General features: G+C 42.1%; 1 protein-coding gene across 5 annotated transcripts in view; it reads left to right on the plus strand.

Annotated features, from left to right (window-relative positions):
• The window catches only part of ARAP3 (ArfGAP with RhoGAP domain, ankyrin repeat and PH domain 3), a 530251-nt gene that overhangs the window by 404313 nt on the left and 106332 nt on the right, over positions 1-19606 (plus strand). For all 5 annotated transcript variants that reach the window (XM_085617771.1, XM_085617775.1, XM_085617774.1 and 2 more), the window contains exon 22: positions 5933-6038. In XM_085617771.1, coding sequence (XP_085473897.1) covers positions 5933-6038 — 106 coding nt within the window. The remainder of the gene's footprint in view (positions 1-5932; positions 6039-19606) is intronic.

Consider the following 19606-nt stretch of genomic DNA (forward strand, 5'->3'; position numbering starts at 1 on the left):
GTACGAGTCGTACGCCCCCCTCAGCCTCCCACCCCTCCCGCGTACATCCGCACCGTACCCCCCACTCCCCGTATTTACGGCGCGTACCCCCCACCCCCATATGTATGGCACGTACCCCCCACCCTCGTATGTCTGCACCGTACCCCCACCCGCATATGTTCGCACCGTACCCCAGGCGTACCCCCCACCCGCATATGTTCGCACCGTACCCCAGGCGTACCCCCCACCCGCGTATATTCGCACCGTACCCCAGGCGTACCCCCCACCCACGTATGTTCGCACCGTACCCCAGGCGTACCCCCACCCGCGTATGTTCGCACCGTACCCCTGGCGTACCCCAATCCTCGCGTATGTACGGACCGTACATACACGACGATTGGGGTACGCCTGGGGTAGGGTCCGAACATGCGTGGGTGGGGGTTATGCATGGGGTACGGTGCAGACATACGGGGTTGGGGGGTACGCGCCGTACATACAGGGGGTGGGGGTACGCGCCGTACATACGGGGGTGGGGGGTACGTGCCGTACATACGAGGGGTGGGGGGTACGCGCCGTACATACAGGGGTGGGGGGTACGCGCCATACATATGGGGGGTGGGGGTACGCGCCGTACATACGGGGGGTGGGGGGTACGCGCCGTACATACGGGGGTGTGGGGTACGGGCCGTACATACGGGGGTGGGGGGTACAGGCCGTACATATGCAATGTTGGGGTACGCACCGTACATGATGACACATACGATGTGGGTGATGGCGTGTACGTCGCGTAGCGGGCCCCCTTTTCCTCGTGCATCGCAGCGTACTTAGCTTTTCCGGCGCTTTTTGGCTCTCGTAAAAATATAGCCGTGCGGAGTGCTGTAGGTACGAATCGTACTTGCTGGTCCGTAAAACGCTACCTGACTCCGTCCAGGATCGGAATTGTATGTATTTTTTAGCCGTACGGTGTTTTTTACGATTCGTACGGAAATGGTATTTCTGTACGAATCGTACTTGCTGGTTTGTACGGTGGAATTCCCGGGTACGAGTCGTACGGAGAAAACGCTCCGTGCGACCATTTGTACCCGGGTTTTACAGGATTGGAATCGGCACCCAAAATGTAATAAAAAATAATAAACACACAAACATAATAATTTATATATATTTACTTTAAAGCAATTAATAAACTATTATTTTTAATTTGTTATACATTTAAAACAATATAAAAAATGTATTAATGATTTAAAATATATTTAAAAAAATGTTTAATAAATTAAAACATTAAACTATTAAAAAAATTAAACTTACATTTCACATTAAAATCAGTGCAACAGTAGGGAAAGTGTTGGATAGCAAAGGGGTAAAAATAACCAGTCCCACTGCATCGTGTGCAAAAGTACGATAAGTGTTGGATAGTGGAGAAATTACATTTACTATTCCAACTGTAATGAGTGCAACAGTAGGGAAAGTGTTGGATAATGGAGGGGTAAAAATGACTATTCCCACTCCAGTAAATGCAATAGTAGGGAAAGCGCTGGATAGTTGAGGGGAAAAAATTACTGTTCCAACTCCTGTGAGTGCAACAGTAGAGAAAGTGTTGGATAGTGGAGGGGTGAAATTTACTATTCCTACTCCACTGAATGCAACAGTAGGATAAGTGTTGGATAGTGGAGTAAACATTTTTATTCCCACTCCAGTGAGGGCAACAGTAGGAAAAGTGTTAGATAGCAGAGGGGTAAAAATGACTATTTCCACACCAGAGAGTGCAACAGGATGGGAAAGTGTTCGATAGTAGAGAGGTAAGATTTACTATTCCAACTCCAGTGAGTGCAACAGTAGGGAAAGTGCTGGATAGCGGACGGGTCATAATTACTATTCCCACTCCAGTGAGTGTAACAGTAGGGAAAGTGCTGGATAACGGGAGGGTAAAAATTACTATTCCCACTCCAGAGAGTGCAACAGTAGAGAAAGTTTTGGATAGCGGTGAGGTAAAAATTACTATACCAACTCCAGTGAGTGCAACAGTACGGAAAGTGCTGGATAGTGGAGGTAATAATTACTATTCCCACTCCAGTGAGTGTAACAGTAGGGAAAGTGTTGGATAGTGGAGGGGGAAAATGTACCATTCCCACTACAGTGAGAGCAACAGTAGGGAAAGTGTTAGATAGTGGAGGGGAAAAAATTACTATTCACACTCAAACATTTGAAAAATATATAAAGTATTAAAAATTAAAACGAATATTTAATAAAATACAAAATCAAATATATCAAAAGAGCACTTATTATAATATTAATTGCATATAACAAAAACCTACAAAAATGATGTAAAATAAAATAGTAAATACATTTATAAAAAACTAATTATTTTATTAAAGTAGAAAATATTTACAAACAATAAAATTAATTAAAACATAAATGTATTTATTTTATTTCCTACCTTAAACACCACACCAATAACAAAACACTTCAACCTTTTTCTAATTACATTTATTTCCACAATTAACATAATTAATAATCAATTAAAAAAATATTATTAATAAAAAACAGATAAATATTAATTAACTACACACACTTTAACACTATAATATCCTCAACACACACTTAAATTAAAATAGAAAATAATAAAACACAATTAAAAATAAGTTTACTTTTTCTATTCTGTTATTACTATTAACAACTAATATTTAAAATATATTTAATACCCACACTTAACCCCTTTAAAGGTGAAAACAACACCCGCAAAAAATAAACAATTACACAAAATAAATATCAAATAATTAACATTAATTAACAACTATATATTAATTAATTAAAAACAAATTACTTTACATCCTTTACTCCTACAAATACCACAACGCACGCGTAAAATTAATGATACAATTACCAATATTAATTACCAATTAATTAAAATTAATTAACAACCAAATATGAATTCATCGATTAGAAATACATTAATTCCCACTCTTTACATCTTTAAACACAACACACACCTAAAATAATTACACAACTATCATAATTAATTACAAATTAATTAAAATTAACAACCAATTATTAATTCATAAATTATAAATATATCACTTCTCACCCTTTACTCCTATAAACACCACAACACACACCTACAATTAATTACACAACTGTGATATTTAATTACCAATTAATTAATTACAATAAATTAACTACCAATTACTAATTCATAAATTAAAAATAAATTACTTCCCACCCTTTGCACCTATAAACACCACAACACACACCTACAATTAATTACACAATTACCATTATTAATTACCAATTAGTTCAAATTAACAAATTATTAATTCATTAAAAAAAATACTTCCCAGCCTTTACACCTATAAACACCACAAAACACACCTAAAATGAATCACACAAATATTATATTTAATTATATATTAATTAATTAAAATTAATTAACAAGCTATTCATTAATAATTACTTTACACATTTAACACTATAACATCTCAACTAAACAAATATTAATAAATAAAATATAATAGGTACTTTTAATATAATTAAATTACCTCCCGCCCTATTCCCCTATAAACCCACAACCCGCTATGGAACTAAAAACGCAAAATTCAAATAAAAAAAATTAATAACACATATATTAAAAATACAAACAATTCTTATACAAAAAACATACATCACATACATATAAAATGTAACCTAAAATTTAGAACATTAATAAAAAAATGATATTTTTAACAACTATATTTTTGCAAAATATCTCAAACACTTCCATATCTTTAAAATCGATATTACTTACCTTAAATCGATATTCTTGACAACGATATTCTTGCTGTTGATATTTCTGACCCATAATATTAATGGCTCGATATTTGTGCGAATCAATGTTTTTTACTCGATATTCTGTCTCTGCACCGGGAGGAGGACGCGGTTGAGGGATCGGAAAGGCAGAGCTCTGAGACAGACTCGCCAGACTCTAAGATGGCCACCACAGGATCAATAGAGACATTGATGATAGCTTATCTCAGCGAAAAAGTGTAGCCCTATGCTTGATGGGGAGGTGGCGGCGGGGGGAGAACTGGACAAAACTGTTTGTAGAGGTAAGACAGGGGAGGGAATTTAATTCCTCAGAATTCTTCCTGGACTTTGGCCCTTTGTGGAGAGAAGACTGCGAGGGGACCACAGACCCCTCTTATGATGCAGCAGGGTCTGGGAGAGCAGAGGGAAGCAAAGAGGTCATCTCCTTGTAGTGGTGGAAGGGAGCTAAAGCTCAGTGACTAAGGGGCTCATTACAATGGCCATTGTTCCGGTGCTGGGACCACCCGCCAGACTTGTAGCAGTCCCACCACTGTAATTAGGATGCGCCCGCCATACTGGCAGGCGCATCCAGGGCAGTTAACATTGCGGACGGTGCTGCTGGCTGCAGCACCGTATGGAATGCTAAAATGCCATGCTGTGCATTTCCCTGCACTGGAAATGCAGGAGTACCCAGGGGGGTACCATGGGTACTCCCCTAGTGCACACCCCTAAAACAGAGGGGGCCCGCAACGGCCCCCGAATCCAACCTCTCTCTGTGTTTTCGTGGTGGATGACCACCGCAAAAAGACAGGCGAAAAGGGATTTCCTAATCCCTACGGCGGTGCAATGCTGGCCTGTGTTTTGGTTACGCAAGGCAGGCACAAAAGGCCGGGGACAGATTGGGATTCCCACCGCCATCCTAATTCGGCGGCTGAAATATCCTGTGTGGTGGCGGAAGGACCGCCGCCACCGCCGGTCAGGCGGTGGCGGTCCTTCTGCAAATCCTAATGACCCCCTAAGAGTGCAAAGGGACAACTTTAGAGACACTCTAGTCTTTTCTTCACTGACAATAAGAGCCCACATTTACCCCTCTCAGCAGAGTTGAGGGACCCAACCTACACTCTCCCACTGCAACCACTTTTTCATGGCTGCAAATGACCCTGTTATCCAGAGCCACCTCCATCAAGGATATGTTGCATCTTTAAAGACACTACAAAAGTTAGCAACAAAAGATCTTTGAGCCCCCCCTACTGTCATTCAAAGTTACTGAATGGAGCACTGTTCATCTCTATACACCGAATACAAAAGAAGACGTACAGGAACTTCTGACTGAGTTTAGTAAGTAGGCTATAACACTGTGTGAGACTTCAACATAACACTGTCTGAAAGATCATTCACTCCAGAAAGCAGAAATGAGGTTGGAGCAGTTGGCTGAGTACTCACATGAAAAAGATTAACAATCCTGAGAATATATGCAACAGCAAAGTAGTCTATTTGTTAAGTTGAGACACCTAAAATTATTCCCATCACTGCAATATAAGGATCCAAGGAATCAGAAAGTACATAGCAAGGGAACCTGAAAGTCTATGTTTAAACATTGTTCATTCACTCACTACAAGAAAGAAGAGAATGGCCTGCCTCGTCTGGAGACGCTGCATGACCTACTGAAAGTGAATCAGATAAGTTGATATTTAACAATGACTAAGCTACTGACTTATATAAACATGACTGCTGAACTACAACGAGATACACCTGGAGCTGACTAAGACACGATAACAATGGGCAGGTTTGGTAGGTCTGTAGCTCAGAGTAAACCTTATTTAAGGATGCAATTAATTGCATACATTATATGTAAATGTCTGCTCTACCAATATTACAGACCGCTATATTGTGAAATAAACCTGTTACCTTGTGTGCAGAAAATTAAAAACAAAGTTGTAAAAAAAAAAAAAGGTTGAAGGCCATAGTCTGAAGGTGGGCAACAGCTTGGTGGAGGACATGAAAGATCTGCTTTGTACAGGTTTTTATTTAACACATGCAGAATACTGGAAACATAACAGGGATATTGATCATTGGGAATTCAACATTACGTCCTGTGCTTCAAGTCTTTGTGAGAACTCATGACAAATATGGTTAGGCCATGTTTCATAATCATAATCTTGTATCTCTCTTGCAGCAATTCCTGTGAAATCTAAACGTCTGGATAGATACATGGAACTGATCCACCATCTCCCCAGGGTCAACAGAGCAACACTAGCTGCCCTGATTGGGCACTTGTACAGGTCAGTCATTAACTCTTCTGCTCAGTAGAATTTCACTTCACTTCCTGACAATTCAGTCCCAAGGTCTCTTTCCACAGAGGGTTTTCAGCATCAAAGTTCATGTTTAGCTATTACAATAACATGAAGATATTCAAACACAAGCCTGAGAGTCAAATTGCTTATATTCGTAGGTCTAGAAATCAATCTTATGATGCCTTTTTTACTCACTTCTTGAAGCAGATGCATAGCACTGTAGTCTACAGTTGTTTGACCAGTTAGAATAAGCATACTCCACCCTTTGATGTTTTATTTTTTTATTTTTTATCTTGATCATTGGAAGAACTGCTTTCCATTTAAGGCAAAGTCTGTATAATTTGTGCTTTTCTCATTTCTTTTGATAGGCTTTCGCTCTTCCATTCACAACATTGGGCATCACTATAAGATATTTGAAATTGCCTCTACCAAGCACCAACAGCAAATAGCAAAAATAGCATAATTCAAAAGTACATATTTTGGTTTGCTTTAGGTCTTGTTCTTAGAAATTTTGTAGCATTTAAAAGAGTTGTTGAAAAGTTAAAAAATTATCCTGTCTGCCTAATAGAAGTGATGCCAGTAGCCAATTTAGCAATGTCTCCGTGTTCAGTTAAAAATGGGCTATCCCAAGATCCTGTAGCAAGGACGATGTCTCCTGCACTGGGCACATGATTTCATTTGGGAACCTAGCTGATCACACACTCAGTGCAAGTAGACGGAGTGCTGAAATGGAAATGGCATCCACAACAATGTCTACCCAGGTACCACATTTCAGTGGTTGGAATTTCAGGTACCACATTTCAGTGCCTGGAATTTGCAGAACTGGCTGATCAGCATAATTGTTTTTCAGTTGGCAAGGGAACTCACTATTCCTACAAACTCAACCAGTGGGATTGAAACAGGGATTTAAGGCCAGGAGCCAAGCACAACTTTAAACTTGAATAACTCCAAAACAAACAAGCATTTACAATGCAACGGTCTCGGCATTGTTAAAGTTAGAGCTATTGGCATTGCTCATGACATTATTTTTGTTTATGTTTTTGTTTTTAAAACATTTAAAGAAACGGCATTGTTATTTACAATGTCAATAGCTTAATCACTCTCAAAAGCGAGATTTATTATGCGAGCATTATTTGGGAAGTTTGGCAAATCCATAATTATGAGGAAAACGCTGCAGCATCGCAAAATGCCAGTGGCCCAGACTAATATGCATGATTAGTATTTGGATTCCATGCCCATTCCTTCTTTGTCCTCTCTGCTGAAACTGCTGTCTGAAGTGTCAAATTTTATTAATACTAAACAAAAATCGCACTACCGTGCCAGGGCCAGACTTGGCGTTGATAATGATTGTTTGAAAAGGGAACTTTGAAAGGATACGAACTTGACCAATTCTGGTTTCAAAATATAAGAGAACACTGTAGAGGCATGCGTCTACCGACTGTTATATATAATTTGGGATATATTTCCTAATCTGTCGAGTTCAGCCACTACATGATTATATTGTTGTCTCTTTTTGAAACTCAGGAGCAGTAACATTGTCGTGGTGTCACTAGGGCTTCAAGTGGATGCTTTTTCAATATTATATACAAGCCACAGTTACTCCTAATTTATCTTATGCAACTAACAACGATTGGCAAAGCCAATAGTCCTAACTTGTTGTAGGTATCATGTTACTTGTTGTATCATTATGCCTGGATGCAATGACAAAAGAGACAGCAAAATACAAGTGGTATAGACCCCGCGCAACACCGCCCCCCACCCCCACCCATTTTTTTTTATCCCACTTAAAGCCCTGGGTAGGATACTCAACAACAGGGCCGAACTGGAACCCCAAAGTAGGCCTGGCAATTATGTCGGACCAGCTGGAGGGTCATGGGGGAGGTTAACTGTGAAGCACTTTTGCTACAGGAAACGCCCGATGCCCGGGCAAGCCAGCCCGGCCCTGCTCAACAACCCTGTTCTCTCCCGCATTTACCTGTGATCAGGCGCGCAACACCCATTGAACTCAAAGGGCTTCAGCCCCCCCCGTCGTGTGTGGCAGCCCGGGATGAGACCGCTTCCCGGGCAGACACAAAGCCGCGCCCGAGCACTTGACAGGTCTTTAAAAAGACCATTTGCATGTTAATGAGGCCTCGCTGTTGGTTCACCCCTTCTAAGAACCCCCGCAGCTCCACTCTGCCTAGATTCAGCCCCCCCATCCTCGAAATCAGCGCCACTCTGCCTACTGTTTAAAGATTCAGGCCCCCCCCCCCGAAATTTTCGCTTAGCCCCCCCCCCGAACATTAACTAGCAAGTGATTTCGCTGGTCGCTTTTTCACAAGCTCTGAACTTTGGCAGTGATGTTTCCCCTTGATAGAGAAGTTTCAGTTTCTGTATTTGGATTCCATGCCCATTCCTTCTTTGTCCTCTCTGCTGAAACTGCTGTCTGAAGTGTCAAATTTTATTAATACTAAACAAAAATCGCACTACCGTGCCAGGGCCAGACTTGGCGTTGATAATGATTGTTTGAAAAGGGAACTTTGAAAGGATACGAACTTGACCAATTCTGGTTTCAAAATATAAGAGAACACTGTAGAGGCATGCGTCTACCGACTGTTATATATAATTTGGGATATATACCGCCACTCAGTGCCTTGCTGCAACAGAGAATCTTCGGTACCTCAGTACTTGCAGCGTTTTGTAAAAAGCATATTTCCAAGCAGTCATCGAACACCGCCGCCTTTCTCCGAGGCAGAGCAGAAATGCCTCGGAGAAACGCAGGTCGTTTTCGGATTCGGGGGCGTGTTTTGCTGATATCTACTCCAGCCTTTGGCTGGAGGAGATAATTAGACTTTCTGCAAAAAACACGATCCCCGATCCGAAAAGGACGGGGCCTGATCGGAGTGACGGGACCTCTTCTCCAATGGCTGGCCAGCATTGAAGAGGCCAGCCAATGGAGAACAGGGGAGAAGAGAAGCGGGTTCAAGCCCCTCTTCTCCAAGTCATTAAATCTCCGACTTCCGGTTCTGCCTTCGGCAGACCGGCGGTCCTCGACCTAAAAAGGCTTGAGAGAGACCAGTGGTATACAATCTGAAGGGCAGAGGTAAAGTAGAAACATCTCTGAGTAGCTATTGGGGTAGAGACTTCACTGGAGTAAGAGATGGTACCAGAAGAGTTGAGGTTCATGCAGACTCACCATACTCCCTATACACTGGGATTCGAACTATTTGATCAAATTATGTCATATATATGTATATATATATATATATACATATATATATATATCCACTGAAACAACCAAAGGTTTCAGGCACGTTATAGTTAGAAATTAGCATTTAAAAAACCTAGAAATTCACTGAAAAAACCATAGGTTTTAGAGAAAGTTATTGTTAGCAGGTCATTTCACTCGTACAAAACCAGTGAAATTCCCCTGTTATAGTTAGTTCAGCTAACTATAACTCGCGCCCCCGCAATGCACTGCTGATGACGTCACATACTACATCACTCATGACATAGTCAGTGACATCACTGATGACATCTCAAATGACACACAGGTATTTTATTTGTATTTATTGTTTTATTTTAGTTTAAAAAAAAAAACAAGCCCAGGTGGTGGCGGTCCCCGGGGCTGCGGGGTTGCCGTGAGCCCCCCTGCAAATATTTTTGAAAAGCCCCGGGGGTGGCGGTTCCCAGGGCCCCCCATTACAATATAAACATTGCCCCCGGGACTTGGCCCACCTTCAATTAAACGAAGCGTGGGAGACCACGCTTCGTTTTTTAAAAAACTTTTCGGCCTAAATTCACGCAGGGTGCGCAAATCTCGCCGATATCTCTTTTTAAAAAAAATGCTTTTTTTGGCCCTGGGGGTCCTTGTGGGAACCCTTGAGCAGGCCTAGGGGGTCAGGGTGTTTCTACGTTGCCCCCGAGGCACAAGATGGCTGCCAACACTTCCAGATTTGGAGTGTTGACAGCCAGTTAGCATGAAGCTCGTGATCGGGAGGGTGGGCGGAACCACCGCGGCCATAGATATCACTATCTTTATTTCTTAATTTCTCAAAAACTACTGAACGGATTTACACCATTTTTAAAAAAGGTCACTTTCTGAGCCAAGCAGTACCTTTTTGCCAAGTTTGGTGTAATTCCGTTCAGCAGTTTTTGCTATAACTGTGTATAAACTTTCCTATGGGAAATTGATTTTTTGACCTCTATTTTTTGATTTTCTCAGGAACTACTGAACGGATTTACACCATTTAAAAAAAAGATCTCTTTCTGAGCCAAGGGCTACCTTTTTTGCATAAATTGGTGTAATTCCGTTCAGCAGTTCGGGCTGTAGCCTGTCCCAACATTTCCTATGGGAAAAGCCATGGAGAAAACCTCTTTTGGGACCCCCTTTTTTCTCGACCCCCGCTTGACGAATCACCTCCAAACTTTCAGGATAGGAGCTGACCGGAGCGCCCCACCAGTTCTTAAAATTTCGCGAAGATTCGTCATCCGGCGCCAAAGTTATTGGGAAAAGAATGTTATGAATTTCCTATGGATAATAGGTCCGAACTATAACTACCTACTGGCGAAAACCGATAACTTCTTTCAAAGGAACCAAAGGACACAGCGGGGATTAAAAGGAAGACAGCTTTAATAGACACAAATACGGCATGATGCATTTCGGCATAGTAGCCTTCTTCGGATGCCTTTGACACTGGAGTTGGAATCCCACCCTCATTTGTACCTCCTCCTTCGGCTCCTCCCACTGATAGGCGGGTAGCTGGTTCCAAATAAAAATAAGGGTCTTTTAATTTGTAGTCCGCTGTAGGAGACTACAACTCCCAGAAGTCCGTCTGTTGGTAAGTGACTCCCGTGGAGCCCAAGTTAACCCAAATGGTGCTGCTAATGCCTTTTTAGAGGTGGGTGAAGTATATCACATTCAATCCGATGTGATGGTCTCTCAGTCTTCCTTGGGTCCCCAAACGCTCAGCCTCCATTACCTCTGCCAGCTGGGCCATGGAACAGCAGAACAGTGTCCGCGTTCCCCCGTGAAATCCGGGTTGCTCCGGGCAAAAACCACTCGCTGGGCTGGTTCTTGAGGCGTCTGAGGGAAACCAAAACCTTGGATAACGTCACATGATGCCAGAAATCCCTCTGCCTCTTGTAGAGCGGGTCCTTTATGCACGCAACTGGTGGGCGTGCATAAACATGACGGAAACCGGTAACTTCTTTCAAAGGAACCAAAGGACACAGCGGGGATTAAAAGGAAGACAGCTTTAATGGACACAAATACGGCATGTGCATATATATATATGTCCCAAGAATTACCCCAGCAAATGAGGCCGCACTCCGTTACAGGTACGGAAACATCCTTTATTTGAACAAGACAGGCAGCTTTTAATCCCGTATTTCAGTCCTCTTGGCTAACGCGTTTCGAAGAAATCCATTCTTCTTCTTCAGAATCAAAGTGAGCAGTTGGGAATGATGTGCGTGACCTCTTTTCAACAGGACTCATTCTCATGGACTTTACCAGGGCACCCGACACCAAAAGGCACCTCTGCGCTGAGACGCCTCAGTGACGACCGAGGTAACCTGCTGGTGCTGCCTTGGACCTTGCCCCATACTTACCTTAAGTCCAAAAGAACAGTCCTGTAAGTTATTGACAAGTGACCATATCCAGAACATATTTTTTTCCATAGTATAACAGTACTCCTTTAAGGATACAAATAGTGCATTTTCTATTTCTTGAAAAATCACTAACTCGAAAAGTACTTACCTGATTACGATGATTTTGGTAACTAAATTCATCTAAAAATATTTTTTATTTTTATAAATTGGTGTCAGATTCTTTTATTGAGTGTGTGTCTTACTTACTGGCTATATGTGTGCAATAAATGCTTAACGCTATCCTCCGATGAGCCTAAACTGCTTGTTAAACTACCACAAAAGAGAGGTAGTTATATAATAACTCCTGTAACCTAGTAAGGCTCGCCTGGACTCTCTGCACAGTGTACCTCATTTTGGTGCACTCTATAGAGAGCCAGCTTCATACACTGGTTTATGTTTTTTTTAAAAGCAACAATTTTGTTTAATGCTTTATCACCAAGAAGGTAAAGAGCATCAGTAGCATTCATAAACTGAGTCTTAGAAGGAATAACATCTTGTACATCATAGGGACATATTACAAAATCATTATTAAGCTGCCAACCATATGCATCCCAGATATGATATACAATAAGTTCTTCAGCAATTTTGTCACATTTAAAACATAATATTCAACACCTTAATCAGACAGATTAACCAGACAGGGTGAACTTTAGCTGTACAAATCCGCTTCGGTAGGCGATGAGACTATGCCAAAATGACATCCCTCTTAACATATTTTGAAAAAAGTGTCCATATTTTTTCAAATTTAGTGATTTTATCTTTGAGGGTTGCTTTTCCAGAGCATATGAATTTCAAATCTTGGACCTCCAGAAATGTATTGTAGAAAGGTCTGTAGCTTTCCCCTTCTGTGCAGTGGTCAGTCAAGCTGCCAGCAAGCATTAAGTGACAAGCTTACCCATTAGCTTAGATAGGTGAATATTCTTTCTTCAACAGCATCCATCTTTAACGTGCGTGCAGTGTTCATTTGTAGCTGAATGCTAGTTATATCTTTTATGCATGACACCAACTCGCTCCACAAGCTTGGATGTAGTCACGTGAATACAACATGTGGATGTAAGAACCCCTCACCCCACAACCCATTCAACCCATTTCTGAACTGCCATACATGAGGTTTAAATGTACCAGTGTTAAGCAATAACGTAACATAATGTTCTACTCACTCACTTTGTTCTGAGTGCATATAGAAGATTTTGCTGCCCTCTTCTAAATCATTATCCATGAACCGCAAGACATTTCTTGTTCCAGGTCGTCTGACCATTTTCTAATATATACAGTTTGTGGTATAAGATATGTTTGGTGAGGCCTTATGTAGTCAGGATACAGCCTATAGTCTCACTCCTTCAGAATCCATATGTTCTATTTTAGTATTTTCCCTTCTCCCATCCTTACTGACTAGAGCCTTTTTTCCCCCAATAAAAGAACTGTGCTAATTGATAAATAGAATTCGGTCATAATTGAATATCATAAGCATATTTCTTGCTATCCTTAAGGATAACACCTTCAAACATAGCCAGCGTCAAATCCATCCCCTCGTATACCCTCAATCCAGTTTGAATAGCCACTACCAGGCTCAAAATTCATGTTCCCTAAAACTGAGGTTGAGAGAGATGGGTAAAACATGTTTTTCCTAGCCCAGACCACCATCTTCCACTATTTTAGAGTTGTTCTGGAAGACAGGATTAGAAAACCGTATGGTCTCTATGCGTGAGGGGCAACATTCAGCATGATAGCCCTTATAGCTCAATACTGCTCGCTCCAAGAGTGAGATTGAGCCATAAAGGTTAACATGCTGAATTGAAAACAATTCGAAATTGTACACACAATTGTTCTCTCAATTAAATTGCTCTTTTAATTATGCTATGAAGATTGACTATTTTTCATGCTAATTGCTGTTTCACATTCATTGGGGTTTGAAACCCCATAAACATTGACAAGGAATTAGTCAATTTATTGGCCATGATAAAGCAACATTATAGTGGCGAAACGTGTTGGCCTTTTTGTTGCTGCTTATAGCAACATGGACTATTTTGGAATAAATAATATAAAGACTTGTCAAAATTAAAAAGTGTTGTGTTAACTTAAAAGAAAATTGAATAGAACACATAGGATTCCTAATCATCACTCAACCCCCAAACCTCAAACACAGTCTATTTAAGTAGTGTACACGTGGCAGTGATTATCCACAAGAATTCAATTTTATTGCAATGTGTAAGCTTCTGTGGATATGTATATAAAGCACAATGTTTGATAGGACTATTAGGTGATAGTAGATGAAGGGTAAAGTACATTTAGTCTGAGTAGTACGCTGATAGTTGTTGAGTCCAGTCTCAAACTGGTTGATTTTGGTTGCAGTCTAGCCAGACAAAATAGTTCCAAAAATAAGTTTAATGAGGGGGTCCAAAGTTATATGTGAGTATTTACATAGTTTAGCTGTTAGCTGAGAACTATTTCTGCAATTCATGTTGGACAGGCTGCCCATGGAGTTTTATGGAGCACAATTATAGAATAAAGTGTTGGGTTGTTGGTGAAAAGGAATGAAGGGAGAACCCAACTGTACAACCTGCAATAATTATAGGTAAGGTAATGAGTAATACATGTAATGTGTCCGTGCCTCAGTGAGCAAAGGAGTGGGTGATAATTTGGGAAAGGATAGGCAGTGCTTACCGGTCAAAAATGTATGGTAATCGTGTTATCCATAAGGAGCATATCAGAATAAGCAGGTGGTTTTCCAGTCAAAAGCCTCTAGATGTTTGGTAAGTGTACTCTTTTAAACATCCTTGCACCGCAACAGCATATGTGGTATATCATGGTTGAATAATATTGTGGGGCCACGTTGGAAAGGGCTACCCGGTGTTTGATACGTAACTGTACTCTGTAAAACTATATGTAAAGTGCATCCAAAAATGATGCACATTTGTGAAACAAAATTGTGTTGCAGGTGGTTGTGGTAATCGGTCAGTATCTTCAGGAAGTCTAGTCAAAGTGACGTGTGATGTGTCAATGGGTTACGCAAAAAAAAAGGTGCCCGTTTGAAACGGTTAGACAACAGGTGAAAGCATTAGTCTGGAGATGGTTTTTGTCCCAAATGCTTTTGTGTGAATTGCTGAGTGACATGTCAAGTAATAATATTGGCTGTTGAGCATGTGTTTTTTAGAAAAAACGTGCAGTAGTTGTGACAAGGTAAAGAAATAATAATCAATATGAGAGAATAGTTCATGATCAGTAAACATAGAGTGATGGTATTACAACAATATAATTAAATTGCATAGTTCACTGTAGAAAACATATGTGGCCCTCCTTCTGCAACTGGTGCCATTAAGAGTCTGAGGAAAAAATACAGATCTACGTCACCGCCATTTTGTTCCATGAGCATATAACTATAGATAATATTATAATAATATTATGGGGGGTGCGAAATATGTGTTGGCCATACATCCAGAATGAATAACTGGAACAAAAGAAATACAATAAAGGGGCATGATTCTCTATAACTGTATCATTGGCTTTGTGTAAATTTCACATGCATACGGAAACAATCAGAGGAATTTGTATATCTATACTTAATGCAGGCATTTCGAAAACCACGGTATTAGTTCTTGTATTTTTGGTGGGCAAGGGTGGATAAACCCACATCATGGAGATGCACACTTCAAAGTACTTAGGGTGCTGAACATCTGTTTGTTCCAAAGGTCCTGTCTTTTCCCTAAGTCAATCTCATTCTAGTATGTGTTTCTCCTTGATATCCACTACCCCTGACAATTCTGTTTCAGCCGTCTACCAAGTGTCTTGCCCCCTCCCTCTTTAGATTTAAAGATGACTGTCCTTGGTGTTTGCATGGCTCTGTCATCTTCCCTGAAAAAACTACTTTTCAATAATGACAGACTTAAATCAACAGGAATTTCAACAAAAACAAACACTGGTCCTACACTAAGGCCTAACACTTTTCAAATACTTATTTATAAGACATTACCAGGGTTCCTTTACTTACGGAGTAGATAGCATCAATTTCTGCTCTGTTGAATGGGCAAGCCCCTTGGCGACCAGGGTCTTTGAGGCCTCTCCTAGTTACAGTTCTACTAGAAAGTTAATTGGAGATGCAATCTAGTAGGTAAATGTCACGTTTCCGTCTCCCCTGAACCAATTATGAGAGGGTATCAAGATAAATATCACCCTATTTACTAGTTATGAGTCTACTTGTAAATGTTTCGATCCGGAACATCTGTTACTTATGACTTTAACTCTCATGTCTAGTGTAATTAATTTTTCTGACCATGAGAGGTCTGAAATTGCCTATGTTGGCTGATAATTGAATACATCTTAGGAGCAATTAGTCTCATATCTGTAGTTACGGAGCTTCTAAATCTACATTATGACTGCTTGTCTTTGCCGTTATCTTTTGGTTGTTTACTGCTTTATCGTGATCCAGATTTTATGGCTGCTTCCATCAATATCTGCCCTGATACACCTATCTAAGCCTTCTAATACTGGGGTGATCGATCAATGACAGGGTTTCTGTTACTACTTACCTTTTAAATGATGTTATGAATTCTTCTTCGTGCACTCCATGGAGTTCTTCTAGAATGCATTTTTCAGTGCCATTACACCTCACTTAAATCAAGAGGAGAAAACATTTTCCAACCCAGGATGCTAGAGCCTGTCAACAACTCCCAGTTGATTAGCAACACCCTTTTTCTCTCACAGGAATTAACGTTCTACTCATGGATTTGCTCTTCTAGCGATGAACAGGTCACAGGATGTATAGCATCCACTGTATTCAGTAACAATATTTTGGCCACAGGAGCACACCAGCTTATAACATTCCATATTGTTGTCTGCCTTCTCATCATCATAGCTTTATATCAACCAAAACAGATCATAAAAGCACAGATACAAATTCCCTTAAGAACAAATATTAAACATTTTAGTCCACATAATTCATGTAAACTTTGTAAAGTTCAAATCACCTTTAGCAGTATATTCCCCTTTGCCCTTGTAACTTGTTAGGAAGTCCTCTATGGCCTTTATTATCTGATTTCCCTCACTCCTGCCATCAACTCTGTTGTACAGATTTATCAATACCAAAGAGTTCCCACAACGAACATCCACCCTTACAACCAGCACATCCCGAGAGTTAACAGGCAAATGCCTAATTGAGCATTGCTGCTCTGTCCGGACCCATGTTGCCAAGCCCCCTGAAGGCCTCCCTCTAAATGATTTGACTTCATGGGTGCAAAATGCAATATACCCATTCCTAGTAATAAGGGAAGTGCTCCACATCTCCGTAAATGGATATATATCATAATTGTCTATAAACTGTCTCCAGTCTGAGTCCCCCAGCTTGGGACCTATACATGCCACATACCATGACAGAATTTTTTATGGTTTTATTAGCATGCTCAACTGTCACTATTTGGCTACGCAGGGGAGTGTCTGCATCCCTAGTACGAGATCTTGTACACATGTTATCATGGTCCTATTACCCCCGCCATTTGACAAGCAAGTTAAACAATTTTGGACAGAAGCATTTGATTTTGCTGCTGTTACCCTTGATCACACACTTCCCAGGAGCCCTAGTTCACTGGATCCAGACCCATCCTGGTAGCTACTTCAGGAATTCCCCTAATCGGAGTTGGTTGTGGTCAGTCAGTCATTGTCTACTAGCCCACTACAACCAACAGGAACCTGGGCAGCACATCCAAAGGCGTACTTGGTCTCATAAACGGGCCTATGGTTAATCTGGATTTGGGTCATGACACTACAAATCCTACAAGCATCCATAGCCAGTAGGCCACTAACTAGATCCTGCTTCTTCAAAATAACTCTCACTATATCACAGCATTGGCCTCTGGTCTCAATGCGCTTTACCCATTGGATCTCACTCCTAATAATTGAGTAGCACCCTTTCACAACCCTGAGCCAGTAGATAATTTTATTGGTTATAAAGTTGTGGTCTTCCCATCACCTTTGGGCCATCTTTTGGACTTGGGTCAGAAAGAACTGTCCCTCCTCTGAAGTACATGGGTAGTACCCCTTGTCATCTCCCTTGATTTTGATGCAAGCGGTGTGAGTGTTGTGAATATTGAGATAAACAATGGTGCTGATAATTACCAGACCCATTATTATCCCCCTCAGGATTCCTCAACTTAACTCCTGTTTCTGCAAGGGTCTTCCACCCACCCTATCACCATTCTTTGGCCAGCACCTCGCCCGCCATTCTCAGACATCTGCAAAATCATTGGTTCTGTTTGGAGCCCAGCAGCTACAGGATGTGGATTTTACCGAACAGGGTGATCATGTACTACATGGTCCATTTGGAGGCGTCGGGCTGTATGTCTCTGACCAGCAAGAAATGGCTGGGAATCTACGAGTGGAGGCTCTAGCACTAAAACAAGGCAGCTAGGGGCTAACGTATTTAACCACCCCCCTGAGCTGCAACCAGTTTACCATTCATTTGGATCCCCCTTTAGTGGCTCAATCTCACCAATGTTCTATTCTAGAGATTTTACAGTTAGTTTAAATTTTTGGACTTCATCCCTGAGCCCCTCAATTATCCTCATTAGATTTGCTAAATCTAGGGTCGCACGGGGCATGGCTAGCCGACACCCAAGGTGGCCGCAGGGGAGTAAAGCTCCGAGCTTCCATCAGCTAAATTCCCCCAAAACTCAGTTAAAATATCCGACTAGCCCCTTGGATCCATCGTCCTGGATGTCCATTGAGCCAAGTCACCTGATCGAGCGAAGACAAGGTTCCGCTAGCCGGACCCGAGATATTAGCACTGAGGTGCCGGGCTAGGTGTGCGGGAACGCTGCAGCCGTGACAATCTCTGGAGCCGCTCTACCAGACCTCCGCTGCTGTTGTGGGGTCCTGCAGGTGCGGAGAGGCGTTCTGCTCCTGGCACTGCTGCCTCGCTGTGGGGGGGGGGGAATACCCTGGTCCTGGTGAGTCCCTGACTGTTGTCCATCGGTGGCGCTGGGCGGTGACCACTGCGCTGTGCTAGGTGGCCTCCGGTGCGAGTGAAGACGCTGGTGAACGGCGGGCGCCAAAGATCGGCTTCCGACACTGCAATGGGGGCTGGGGACGACGTACACGGTTTCCCTTCCTACTGGTAACAACTCAACAGATCACCTGTACTGGCCTGGGGCAGTTGGCATTGCTTCGTGTTGGGGTCCGCCATTGTGTGGCAGCGCGGCACTCCTCCCCCACTCGGGCCGAGGTCTGCATCTCTGGTCTGCGCTGGGGTAGCTCGCAGGACAAACGTACCATAGTGCTCCGCCTTGAGGATAGGACGAGGAGCTGTATAGCTGGTTTGGTGTCCTCTATTGCCCCTGGAACTCGGATGACCTACGTGACAGGGGAGAAGACTGAGCACTTGGCACTTTGACCCTTACAACCAGTGACTTTGCCATTGAGGGTCAGTGAGAACGCAGTAGTCCTTTGGGGGATTTTTCCACTTCTGGTTGATACCGGTTCCCCATTATAGGTGCCTTTCCTACCCCCTTGCATTTAGCGACCGTATTTCGGACCTGATCTGCCACAGTGGCTTCTAGTAAGGGCTTTAGGCAATCCAGCCTCATGAAACTGTCCAAATTGCCACAATGGCTTCTAGTAAGGGCTTTAGGCAATCCTGCCTCATGAAACTGTCCAAATTTGCCCATTCTATAGCTGACGGCCCGGAGGAAAAACAAGCCGAGACCGAGCTGAAGCAACATGCTGCCATAGACAGCCCATCTCTCGTCGATGTGATGGAGGCCATCCAGGGTGTTCGCTCGGTGCTGGAGTAAAAGATAGACCTGGTGACGACGGAAGTCACCTTCATATGCGCGAATCTTCGCAAAATGGGCAAAAGGGTAAAGGTAACCGAAGATTCAGTGCAAGCACTTCAGACATCGACAAAATCCCTCAAATTAATGGTCTAGTGATTACAGGCT

The sequence above is a fragment of the Triturus cristatus genome, chromosome 7 (assembly GCF_964204655.1).
Source record: "Triturus cristatus chromosome 7, aTriCri1.1, whole genome shotgun sequence".
Taxonomy (NCBI): domain Eukaryota; kingdom Metazoa; phylum Chordata; class Amphibia; order Caudata; family Salamandridae; genus Triturus; species Triturus cristatus.